Source organism: Ovis canadensis, chromosome 9, assembly GCF_042477335.2.
Source record: "Ovis canadensis isolate MfBH-ARS-UI-01 breed Bighorn chromosome 9, ARS-UI_OviCan_v2, whole genome shotgun sequence".
Lineage (NCBI taxonomy): Eukaryota > Metazoa > Chordata > Mammalia > Artiodactyla > Bovidae > Ovis > Ovis canadensis.
This window is the reverse complement of record NC_091253.1, coordinates 79,246,067-79,259,009: the sequence shown is the minus strand read 5'-3', so window position 1 is coordinate 79,259,009 and position 12,943 is coordinate 79,246,067. Positions and strand designations below refer to the sequence as shown.

The window sequence follows — 12,943 nt, the reverse complement described above, 5'->3', positions numbered from 1 at the left end:
GAGCTTACTTAATGCAATAAATGTACTATAACTTAACTTTCCAGATTACAATCTATTATTACACCCAACAAAGAGTATCCAACTATAAAATTCTGGGGGCTTCCATGGTGTATCAGCGTGTAAAGAATCCGCCTGCAATGCAGAAGACCTGGGTTTGATCCCTGGGTTGGGAAGATCCCCTGGAGAAGGGAAAGGCTACTCATTCCAGTATTCTGGCCTGGAGAACTCCATGGACGGTATAGTTCCTAGGGTTGCAAAGAGTCGGACAAGACTGAGCAACGTTCAATTTCCTACAAAGAGGGTTTCTTTAAGGAGGAACAGCAGCTCAGATAGAAACAAGCTTTTATGCTCGCTTTAGCGACTACTGTGAATCTAGATGGCATACCTGAATGCTATAATCTCTAATAAAATAAATAACTATAAACCATGTAAGTTATAAAAAATTTTATCTCTTGTAATTTACATTTAAAATTTAATGCTGGAATCATATACTCTTCTACCTCACTTAATGCCATGTAGTTTTTGCTTTTTCAAGGAAAGATCAAAATAATTTCCTGTTACAAAAACTTCCTTGCCTGTGTTCAGTTTTAACAAACTGGACTAGTGTATCATGATACAAGGGCTTCCCTTGTGGCTCAGCTGGTAAAGAATCCGCCTGCAATGCAGGAGACCTGGGTTTGATCCCTGGGTTTGGAAGATCACCTGGAGAAGGGAAAGTCTACCCACTCCAGTATTATGGGCTGGAGAATTCCATGGACTGTATAATCTATGGGGTCAAAGAGTCGGACACAACTGAGCAACTTTCACTATCATGCAAATACTGACTAAATACACTAACACTGAACTTAAGTTATAATATTAATACAGAAAATAAGCCAAGCAGATAAAAGTGCTTCTATTTGCCAGATTTAGGGGAATATTTAGCATTTAATGCAGAAACACAATTTATACCACTTAAAACTGGCTCCGTTTCTACATTTAAAAATTACTGGCACTTCTTGGTTGGCAAATATTTTTCATCTTCATCACCACCAATAACTTAATTTCTCTTAAATTTAAAGTTCAGATGTTCATGTTAACAACTTAACTGAAGAAGTCAAATATTTCAGTCTTAAAAATCTTAATAAAATGAGCATTTAGAGAACATGGTTACTAATGTGATCAGTTTAGATGATTATATTTCATCAACTTACGCAAAAATATTGCTAGAGTACTACTGCCTTATTTTTAAAACTTAGAAAATCACACAAAAAATATAGGTTGTTCAATGTTCACTGATTTTATATTAAAAGGGTATTACACCATCAATTCCTAAACTATACTTCTGTAAAGTAAATATACATTTTAGAAAAAAATTAAAATCTTAATTTGACAGACAACAATAAGCAGAAATCAAGTGAAATGTATTAGGATCTCTATCTTAATTTAGGTTAAAAATAACAGAAATATGGCTCAAAGTATTTGTGTGTGATTTAGTCAACAATGCAGTTAGTAAGTCATACCCAGAAACAAAAGTCAATGAAATCTTGGGTTAAATTAATAAAAGTATATGTACTGGTCACTGAAGCTAATACTGCCACTGCTTTCTATAAAGCTTAGATATTCTAGAATAAGCTTTCCATTTTAAACATCCAGATTTTTAAAAGGCTATGGATAAACTGGTGGTTATCGAAGAACAGCAGCCATATAATACTAAAGAACGCAACCAACTACATTACTTGATAAAACCAGAGATATTTAGCTTGAAGGAAAGAAAAATAAGGAAAATTATCTTCAGGTATCTGAAATATTTTCATAACGTAAGTCTTGTTTTCTGTTGCTCCAATCAAAATATTAAGAAATAACAGGCAGAAGATCCAGAGGCATTTATCTCAAATGGAAGAATAAAGTTTAAAAATGACTTCTACCTAATGATAGAACAGTACAGTTCACAAAGCAGTGTATTTCTTGTTACCAAAAGCTGGATGATAGAGCAAAGATGATATAAAAGGGATTCCTGGGATGTATTATCTTCCTTCCAAATAATACAGCCTAAAAGCCTTCTAATTCTGAAGCTTTCATGCAAGTATGAATTACCTGGATTCTTGTTACATAGAAGATTCTATTCAATTCTTCTAGGATAAGGCCTGAGATTCTGCAAAATACTGATGCTGGTGGCCCAGGGACCACACTTAAAGAGCACTTTAAAGGGCTCAGAATGTACTTTTATCAAATAATTTACTTAAGAGTTATATGTAAGCTTTTTCCATGAACAAGCACATCTACCACATGAAGAAGGGAAAAAAACGTGAAAACAAATTTAAATGTTAGAGAGAAGTACATTTTAAATTCTAAAAATTCCATTTGATTTCATATAATTGAAGTGAAAATTATACAGTGGGGACTTCCCTGGTGGTCCAATGGCTAAGACTGCGGCTCTGATGCAGGGGGCCCAGTTCAGTCCCTGGTTGGGGAGCTGGATCCCACATGCCACAACTAAAAGCTCCCCCATGCCACAACAAAGACACAGTGCAGCCAAATAAATAAACAAATAAATATTTTTAAAAAATACAGTGAAATAACTTACTGTGGCTGGTAAAGGAAGAGATCAATAATGTTATCACGCCCTTTGGGATGATTGAAGAAAACAAACAGAGACCAATGAATGAGCCATGTCCGCTGCTGAAGAGACTGAAGTGGAGAACTCACAGACTAAAGGATTAAAAAATGTATACAAAGGAAATATTAATATATGAGAAAGAGGAAAGAGAGTAAATTATTGCTAATATCGGAATTTTAGTTAAAATGAGAACCTTCTAAAGCATGCGCACTGTGATCATTATGATCAAAGTCCAATCTCCTAGACTAGACTGCTCTCTACATGACCCCTGACATGCAAAATTTCCCTGTTCTCAGAGACAAATTCAACAATGTCCACTAAGCCATTTTTACAGAGACTCCAAGTTACACTCATTTCAGAAAACATTTTTAAAAGCAAGCACTAAATTAAACACTCCATAAAAAGAGGTTTTATTAGACACTAATAGGAGATGAAAAATGTCTTCTGCATAGGACTTTCAATAAAGGGTAGCACTAAGAGTATTATGTCTTTTCCACTGAAACAGGTAAAAGAGGCATTATAGCTCTAACAAAAATGAAAGCTGAGTTATTTTCTCTAAGAGCCAAAAGAGGTTTGACAACTTCCTTCAAGGAGATTCAGTAAAATTAATCAACCCACTAACCCACTGTGATTTTTAAGTCAGGTGAACATTTTAGTTTAGCCTTCCTCTCTCCCATTCTTCCTTCCTTTTAAAAGTACACAGTGCTTTTCCTATCAAGAAGTATGAAGGATACATAGAATTTCAGAGAATCACCTTAAAAAGGTGTAACTCACATTATTATCTATGGTCTCTTTTAGCCGTGTCAGGTCTTCCATGGCTGCATCCCAATTCTGCATTAAGATTTCAGAGGCCAGTTTTCCCCAGAGTGAACTCAAAGCATTTCTATCCGTTGCTGGAACCTGTTGAAGCCATCATAATTAATTATATTCTGAATACTCTGGAGGAATAGATAATGTTATACCCTACATATCCACCCAGCCTACTAAAAAATCTAAAGCTCTCTTCCCAAAACTGCCCTTTATTTGGATCACACTGGTTAAGCTGACTCAAACAGCTTTCATTTAACTTAATTTACTAAAAATACTCAGGTCTTTGATATTCAGTCTAGATCAGAAAATAAAGAGTAACCTAAAACTAGGATACAGCACCAGTGTTTTAGCATAATCCATTTCAGATAATTTAGTCAGGGTTTCCCTGGTGGCTCAGATGGTAAAGAATCTGCCTGCAATGCAGGAGACCTGGGTTCGATCCCTGGGCTGGGAAGATCCCATGGAGAGGGGCATGGCAACCCACTCCAGTATTCTTGCCTAGAGAATCCCAATGGACAGAGGAGTCTGGTGGGCTACAGTCCATGGAGTTGCAAAGAGTTGGATACGACTGAGTGACTAAGTACACAGCACAGCACATACACAATTAATCGAATTTTAGAGCCCTAAATCTTTGCCAAGAGTTAAGATACAGAAGCAATTTGTTGCTAAAAATTCCTGGAGTAAAGATATGGAAATAAAGACTTGTGGATCTCATTTACAATTTAAAAAAATTTTTCAGAACAAAAAGCTTTCCAAATTACAATACAAATGGAAAAAGTCACAGAAAGTAAAGCAGGTGTATTGGCTAATAACATTAATAATTATCAAAGGAATAGGCAATGAGCAACAAAAGTTCATTTTCTTATACAATCCTAAAACCATGAAAGGTAAATAAAATTTTTTTATCTTCATTAAAAAAGAGGGCAGAAATGATGCAAGGAGAGCATAACTTGAAAATTATCTCTATTCATAAAAGCTATAGATTTCACACTGCAATTTTAACCTACAAAAAAAGAGAAATGAGGGCCATGCTATCTCCTCTTGCCATTGGCGGAAGAGTATCATAAACCCAAATATCTATAAAGACTAGGTCAACAACAAAAACAAGTAAAGCTGGACTCTCAAAAAGCAAGGCAAAGAAAAGCTGATTATATAATGACTCTGAACTGTGCTAAAGCAGCAGAAGCAAGTGAGTGTACTGGAGGCAGAATATCTTTTTCATTGAAGCATTTACATGGTGGTATTAATTGTAAAGTACCATTAGTACATATTATAATTACAAGTTAAATAAAATTGCATGGGCAGGACTGGAAATCCAACCACTAATAATTCTGGCTCTACCACTATAAACAGCTGAACCATCTGAGCTTTAGCTTCTTCATCTATAGAATGAAGATACTATCAGAACCCACCTCAACTGTTGTATGAGTTAGATGACATAATACATGTAAAGAATATTACATCATCATCTGACACATAATAAAAACTCAGAAAAGGTGAGTCATTATCAAAACGATAATGAGAATAGAAATGACGATACAGAGTACTACAGGTTGCCTTAACTATGAGGATTAAAACCACACCTAATTCAGACTCAGCCTACACTGAGAGTCTTCCTTTGACAGCAATAACTAATCCAAATATACTGAAAAATATATAACAAACTCTTAGAACAGGAAAACTCTTAGAACAGGCAAATAGCAGAGACTGAATTTGCAACAGTAACCAACTCTTAGAACAGGAGAATAGCACAGAAGAATTTGCAAATTAAAATTGGAAACATAATGAAACCACTGGTTCTTATTATTGTTACAATTTATGTCCACAAAAAAACTTGTATATAAATACTTATCTTTATTTGAAACAGACAAAATCCAGAACTAATCCAAATGTTTATTAATGAATGAACAGAAAAACTAATATATTCCTAGAATGTAAAGAATCAAACTTCTGATACATACAATAACACAAAGACATCTCAAAAACTTGCTAGCCAAAATATGCCAGGCACAAGCTTAAAAATATCATTCCTCTTAATATGAAATTCTAGAAGGCCACTCTAATAGGGATGGAAACCAATCAGTAGATGAACAAGAGATGAGGTATGACTGCAAATGGAAACAAGGGGTCTTTCTGGGGTAAAATATTCTTTATCTTGATTTGGTGGTAGCTGCACAGGTATGTGCATGTTAAAACTTACTGAAATTAAACACCTGACACAAATATCCATAAAACTATTGTTCAAATCACAAAGAAGATGTTTGATCCTTACAAAGAAATCTAAGTACTAATATTTCACTGAAATTTAAGATGTCATCAATTTTAAGGTATATTAATTATTTTAGGTCAATTTAGGACACATCTCAATTTTAGATGTTAAAATGGGATGAACAATGTATGAAATACACATCTTTTACAGTGACAAGCAGAGCATATCAGATCCAAATCTTCAGTCAAGATTCTAAAACTCAAAATAAACAAATAAATACACTAAAAAAAAAAGAAATGAAAAGATTTTAAAATCCACCAAATCATCATTACTCAAACTTTCTTGACTCAAGGACAAGTACCTTTAAATTGAATGACAAGTACTGAAGAGTAGGAAATTTAAATTCTAAGTGAATCACATACAAATATGATCACCAACAGTCCCAGCATCTTAAAATTACTTTTATTTCAAATAGCTGTTGGATGAGGGGAGGGGTTATATTTTGAAGCCAGACCAAAGACCACAGTGAGGACAAATTCTAACAAAATAATTAAAATACAGTGATAACAACTTTCAAAACAAAAAAATTTCCAAAATTCCTACCAAATTTATTCCACCATTTCAATTTAAATTAATGAATTTCTTACAGTATTATTCAAAGAAGTTTCGCAGTCAAAGAGGATACATTTAAGTACTAGTTGGTATTTTCTAAAAGCCACCAAATCTTTTAAAAATAAAAGTAGATTCTAGGGTCACACAGCTTTAATTTATACAACACTAACCTACAATAGGTCACTCAGAGAGTCAAATTCTAATCTCAGATCATAGTTACAATGGTTCTTTCATAGCTTATGTTTCCCTAACCATAGATTTAAAAGACTAATCAACCACTAGGAAAGAATTTAGAAATGAAAACAGGTCCTTTGCAAAAAAATAAAATTAACCAATAAGCAAAAACACTGACAGTATTTATCCCAAATCTAATATAGATTTTATAATACAAATACATAGATTTTATAATGGTGTATATCTATATCAAAAGAAAAAGTAAAATAAACCAGCTTAAAACTTAGCTTGGTTAGCCTTTATAAATATGCCAACATGAAATAACCAACTCCATGTAACTCAATTTTTCTGTGGCACAAGATGGGTCAAAAACTTTAAGGTGAATTGCACCTAATTTCTGAGTACTGTCCAATCACCGTATTTTGAGCCTTAACATAAAACATTAATTTTGTATCTGGACCATGGTATTCAACCACTAGAATGTCACCTGAGTTCTATCAAAAGATTTGCCAGGTGATGCAAAAGCTTAAGATCAATCCAGAATTTTTAAAAGATAGGAAACCAACTGAGATCTTCATATTCTACAAAAGTAAATATAAAAACTCTGCAAACTTTTAAAGTATACACCATCTATCTGAGCCACCAGGGTGGCCCCATACATGAATCACATGCAGAAATTTTCAGACTAAACCATACTACATAAACATGATAATACTATTAAAACTAAAATATGTAATACATGTTAGGATAAAAAGCTTTTTGTAGCAGCGCAGCAAGTTTTTTTTAATTCCCAAAAGGTTCATGCATACTACTCTGGCTCAAGTCCATGTCATTACAGTTGGCTCTTCATACCAACCTGCTTTCAAGGGTGGATATGCTAGAAGAGTTTCAATATCTGGATTTCCAGCAGGTACCTTAAGTTTCCATGTCTTAGCAAAATGGCACATTCACTCACTGACCAGCAACAATAAATTTACTGTGCTAGAACTCTAACATGACACTAAATCTTCATTCTCAAAATTCACTCCCAGCATTAACAAATGATATGAATAACCAACTCTTTTCATGTACCTGTAATCATATCAGGCTTCTGATTTTACAATCCTCTTCTAAGCTGTTTACATTTCCAAAGTAATCAACTTTTGCTCTCTTAAATCCTTCATAATATTAAAAGTAAAACTGATGGAATTTTCTGATAAGCCACTACAAATTTAGCATCATCCATTACCTTCAATGCACTTGCAAGCTAACCACAGCTAAACTGCAAATTAGGAATTCATTTACAAATAGGAGTAAAAGAAAAAAAAATTTTTTTATTTTCAAATCAAACTCAGAAATAAACTGAAATTATTTCTTTGAAAGGATGGTACTTTTAAAAAACAAAGTTGTCTAAGTATTTTTTTAAAGTGTAAGATTTATTTAATAACACCAAACTCTTCCTTCCCTTACAAAAAAAGGAAAATTTAATTTCCTAGAAAACAACCAAAGATAGCAGCCATTGAATGTTTTCTTTGTGACATGTGGGGCTAAAAGAAAAAGGTACCAGAAAACAGAGACAGAAAGAAGGGACTGTTCCAAGGTTAGAAAACAAAAAGTCCCTGTCTTAAGAGGTAATTTCCCAACTTCTAGGATTAACTAGAGTTATCAGAGATGTAAGCAGTTTCTTACTAAACCAAAGTAACAAATTATAATTTCTCAAATGAGAAGCTAGTTAAAATGAGAATTTTGGAAATTTTAGAAGGCATTTATTAATATAATTACCTAAACAGAAGACAAAATGAGAAAGAAACCTGTCAGTGTGAAGCCGGATTTTTCCTTTAGCTTCACACAGCTCTCTTTACCTGACAAAAGCAATGAAACTAGAACTTGTCAAATAAGACAAAATTGCTATTACCTAGCAATACCATTTAAACTCATCTACTCCCTACAAAATGGGGGAAAAAAAATGGAAGTTTATGGTCTAATACCTGAGGAGCGGAAAGTTACTATTAAGGCATAAAATCTTTTTAAAATATCATTAGAATTCCACAGCTGTTTAGAATAAGTTCAAGGAATACGTGCAGCATAAAACGTTGAACTAAAATTAGCAAAAATTAAGTAATATGCCACCCAAAATGTGCTACTCACTGTGCCGGGCAGTATTATTATAACAAATCTATTACATGATAGAACTCTACTAATGTTAAAATCATACAGCTATATATAAAATGACAAATTAGTGGTTCCTACTTTTGGATTTCAAGGACAAGCTAAATCTCCCTCCAAATTTTGAGGCCCTGACTTAAGGTTTCCTGTTTCTCTTTGGCTTTTGTTAAAAGTTTATTTTTTCTTTTGCCAATGATGGCTGAAAACTTAATGGACAGACCCAAATCTATAGACCTGTTCTGAAGAACCAAGGCAACCTACAAAAGAAGAGCGAAAAGGAAAAGAAAAGACTACTTACCAACACTCTAAAGAAGTAAAGATATTCTGCTGCTCCAGAGTAATTTCCACATTCATACTGGAATTTTGCATACCTGTACAGTGTATCTAAATATTCCTGCCTGAACTAAAAATAGAAAAAAAGCTTTGGTTATGCTTAATTTTGAGTTTTAAGATTCAAATCATTTATTCTTTCAAATGTCCCCAGATAGCAATTCTTTCAAAAATTGATCCCTCTCCCAGCGCAATATCAGAAAACCACATGACCCTTAAAACATATATTAAGAATTATTGAATTTCACATTCACAGTTCTGGCCTTAAGTTGTAATACAAACTTGAATTACAGCTGAAGGTCTGATGTGTGAATCCCTTAGCTGGTAAAGGAGCTTAGACAACTATCTAGCATATGCATCCCTGTTAAGATTTTCTGATTCTGTATAAATAATGTGTACAGTAAATTTCAGTTCCCTGCAAAAACTGGCCCCCAAATTACACCCATTTTTAGAGTTTATGATGCAAACCTAGTAAAAGAGAAGAAATCTAAGAGAAAGGCTCCAAACTAGAACATTAACAAATGTATCAAAACATTTTACATAGAAACTAGAAAAAGTAATCATGCACAGTAGTCAACACACCTCCTGTTACAATAATTATGTGTTAAATAAAAGATAAAACTTGCTGCTACTGCTGCTAAGTCGCTTCAGTCGTGTCCGACTCTGGGCGACCCCAGAGACGGCAGCCCACCAGGCTCCCCGTCCCTGGGACTCTCCAGGCAAGAACACTGGAGTGGGTTGCCACTTCCTTCTCCAATGCATGAAAGTGAAAAGTGAAGTCGCTCAGTCATGTCTGATTCCTAGCGACCCCATGGACTGCAGCCCACCAGGCCCCTCCGTCCATGGGATTTTCCAGGCAAGAGTACTGGAGTGGGTTGCCATTGCCTTCTCTGTAAAACTTGAATGCAAGCTAAATAATTAATTATATGCAAATGATTATACACACACTTTGAGTTAATGCAAGGGAAGGAGACTAGAAAATGACTAGACAAGCCTGTAACAACATTCCTTTATCTGAGGATTTATAAAGGTCTTGATAATGTCAAGGGCTACTACATTCCACAAGGCAGCCAAAGTGTTACTTAATGCTATTCTTCAAAGCATTTTAATTCAAATTTTGTTCTGTTTTACCTACTTGTTAATCCATCAGAAATACAAAAAGCTAACATGTTATCTAAAGGTAATTACAAACATATTAATTTCCAATCAAGACTAATTTTTAAAGCTTCAAAAACATACCTTGTCTTACATCTAACACATTAATTGGGAAATTACATCTTTTTCAAGCCATGAATCTAACTATTCAGCACTGTTCTTTAATTACCTTTATTACAACATGACAACTAAACAGTTTTTTAAAAGACTACTTACACCATGCTTGTCTGCCAGGTAGTCAAACAGCATCCGACCATCCCTTAATAAAAAAATTTTAAAATTACTATCTTTCACTGGCCACAGAAAACAAGCATATTCATCTTCTATCTTATTACTCACATGAAGCCATGTAATTACTTTAATATTTAACACTAAAAATAAGACTTCCAGAAACAAACAGAACATTACATGTTTTGAACATAATGAACAGGAACTCAAGGAAAACTAAAGTTTAAAATTTCACTTTGAGATTTCTTAAGCCCTAATTGAAAACCATATGTTCTGATTCACCCCATGATCTCAGTTTTTCAGGTAATGAAACCAGAACATTCTGACTATTCTTATAGTGACATCAGTGAGATCTATTTAGGTGGTAACCTACTGAAAATGCTATTTGCTCTCTTGAGGACACATTTCTAATTGATAATATATTAAAATGGAGAAGGAAATAAATGGACAATACAAACAAGCACGAATTAATCTTATATATTAATTTGGCCCCCCCTCCACAATGTTAGTATTTTTCATAAGGATAGTGATTTGGCAAATGTATAAGACTAATAAATCATGCTTAGTTCATTCAGTTCAGTCGCTCAGTCGTGTCCGACTCTTTGCGACCCCATGAATCGCAGCACGCCAGGCCTCCCTGTCCATCACTAACTCCCGGAGTTCACTCAGACTTGCGTCCATCGAGTCAGTGATGCCATCCAGCCATCTCATCCTCCGTTGTCCCCTTCTCCTCCTGCCCCCAATCCCTCCCAGCATCAGTCTTTTCCAATGAGTCAACTCTTCTCATGAGGTGGCCAAAGTACTGCAGTTTCAGCTTCAGCATCAGTCCTTCCAAAGAAATCCCAGGGCTGATATTTAGAATGGACTGGTTGGATCTCCTTGCAGTCCAAGGGACTCTCAAGACTCTTCTCCAACACCACAGTTCAAAAGCATCAATTCTTCGGCGCTCAGCCTTCTTCACAGTCCAACTCTCACATCCATACATGACCACTGGAGAAAACATAGCCTTGACTAGATGGACCTTAGTCAGCAAAGTAATGTCTCTGCTTTTGAATATGTTATCTAGGTTGGTCATAACTCTTCTTGCAAGGAGTTAACTTACAGGCTATCTGTGCTACACATTCTATCAATATACAATTCATACCAAAGTGTCAAAAAACCCAATTTAACTTTTCTAAAATTAGCCTAACTTGAGATGCTGGCAGCCTAGTAAAAAACAAACTGATGACAAAGACACCAAGGGACAAATGACAGGTGGCAGAGTTGCCCGCCTTCTGCACATTTTCAAAAATGAAACCATTTCCTTATGTTTACTGCTGCATGTCTTTGGGAGCATAATTTTACTTAAAGGTTTAATGGGGAGGGGATATGAGCATATTATAATAGAAACATTCACAACATTTTAACAAAAAGATTAAAAAAAAAAACCTCACTTAATACTTGCTGTAGATCACAGTGAAGAACTTTGTGTTACACCCTTTATATTATAAAGTATATAATCACTGTCCTCTAGCTAACTGGGTATTTCTGGGCAAGTATGAGCAGTACAGTACTATATGTTCAATGACATTTTAAAATGGGGAATTGGTGGGGAGACGTTATTAATGTGAAAATGAAAAGGTTATAAACTTAGATTATGATTTTAACCCATAATTTCATCCTTTATTTCCAATTTATTGTTTATTAAGTCACAAAGAGTTCTCTCTTCTGACAATTTGGTGAACAAATCTGTATTATCTTATTGAAACCCTAATCCAATTACTTCCCAGTTGTTCAGTGACCACACTAAGCTTAGAATTTAAACCTTAAATTTTCTTTGTACCCTAACATCTAGATTATTTCAGGTGTCCCTTTGTGGGCACTTACTTGGGACTTAATTCTAAGTATATACAAATAAACACAGACAAACTGGGAAAGCTATATACAAATATATGAAAACACAGATAATAGTATTTTAAGATATAACTATCTTTGTGTGTGTATATATATGCAGTATAATATGGTACATTATAGTATGTACATGTATAGTATGTACGTATAGCAAGTACATTATAGTACTTGCTGCTTTTCTAAAAAGAAATATCTGGTAACACTTTCTCAAATCACAAATAAAAACATAGAGCTAATCACTCTAAAATTTTGGTTCAATGATGTATCATAAGAACTCAAGGTGCAACATGGTAAAACCCTGAACAACTCCTCAAGTGAATATATTGATAGAAAAGATTTTCCATGATGGCAATATTCAATTTTACTAGAAGATTTTATTTTTAAACACTTTTAATGACACAAAGGTCTTCACTTAGTAAAGTCAGAGTAAGGTAACATGCTTTCTTTGGAAACCAAACAATAAGTCTACTTCTAGCTAAGAGGAAGTCACAAATAAAAAATAACCCATCAGCTCTCCACCACCCTCCTTGGGCTGGGCATGGAAGGATACGAGAATGATGCAATGTGGTTAAGAGAGCTCAGGGTTTCCCAAACAGATCCTCCCTAGGCACAGAGTTTCTCATCCTCAGTACTACTGACATTTTGGGTTGGGTGATTCTTTAGGGGGAAGGAAGGATAATAACTGATGCACTGTAAGATGTACAGCAGCATTCCTAGCCTCTCTTTAGATGTTAGCAGCACCTCTCCAGTTGTGACAACTGAAAATGTCTTCAGACATTCCCAGAAGTCCC

The 12,943-nt window shown here is 34.6% G+C and overlaps 1 protein-coding gene across 1 annotated transcript in view; it reads right to left on the bottom strand.

Moving 5' to 3' along the window:
* EIF3E (eukaryotic translation initiation factor 3 subunit E) overlaps positions 1–12,943 on the bottom strand; it is a 47,584-nt gene that overhangs the window by 25,882 nt on the left and 8,759 nt on the right. Inside the window, exons 4-7 of the mRNA XM_069600376.1 lie at positions 10,251–10,293; positions 8,848–8,952; positions 3,374–3,499; positions 2,567–2,691 (exon numbers count right to left, since the gene is read on the bottom strand). Coding sequence (XP_069456477.1) covers positions 2,567–2,691; positions 3,374–3,499; positions 8,848–8,952; positions 10,251–10,293 — 399 coding nt within the window. The remainder of the gene's footprint in view (positions 1–2,566; positions 2,692–3,373; positions 3,500–8,847; positions 8,953–10,250; positions 10,294–12,943) is intronic.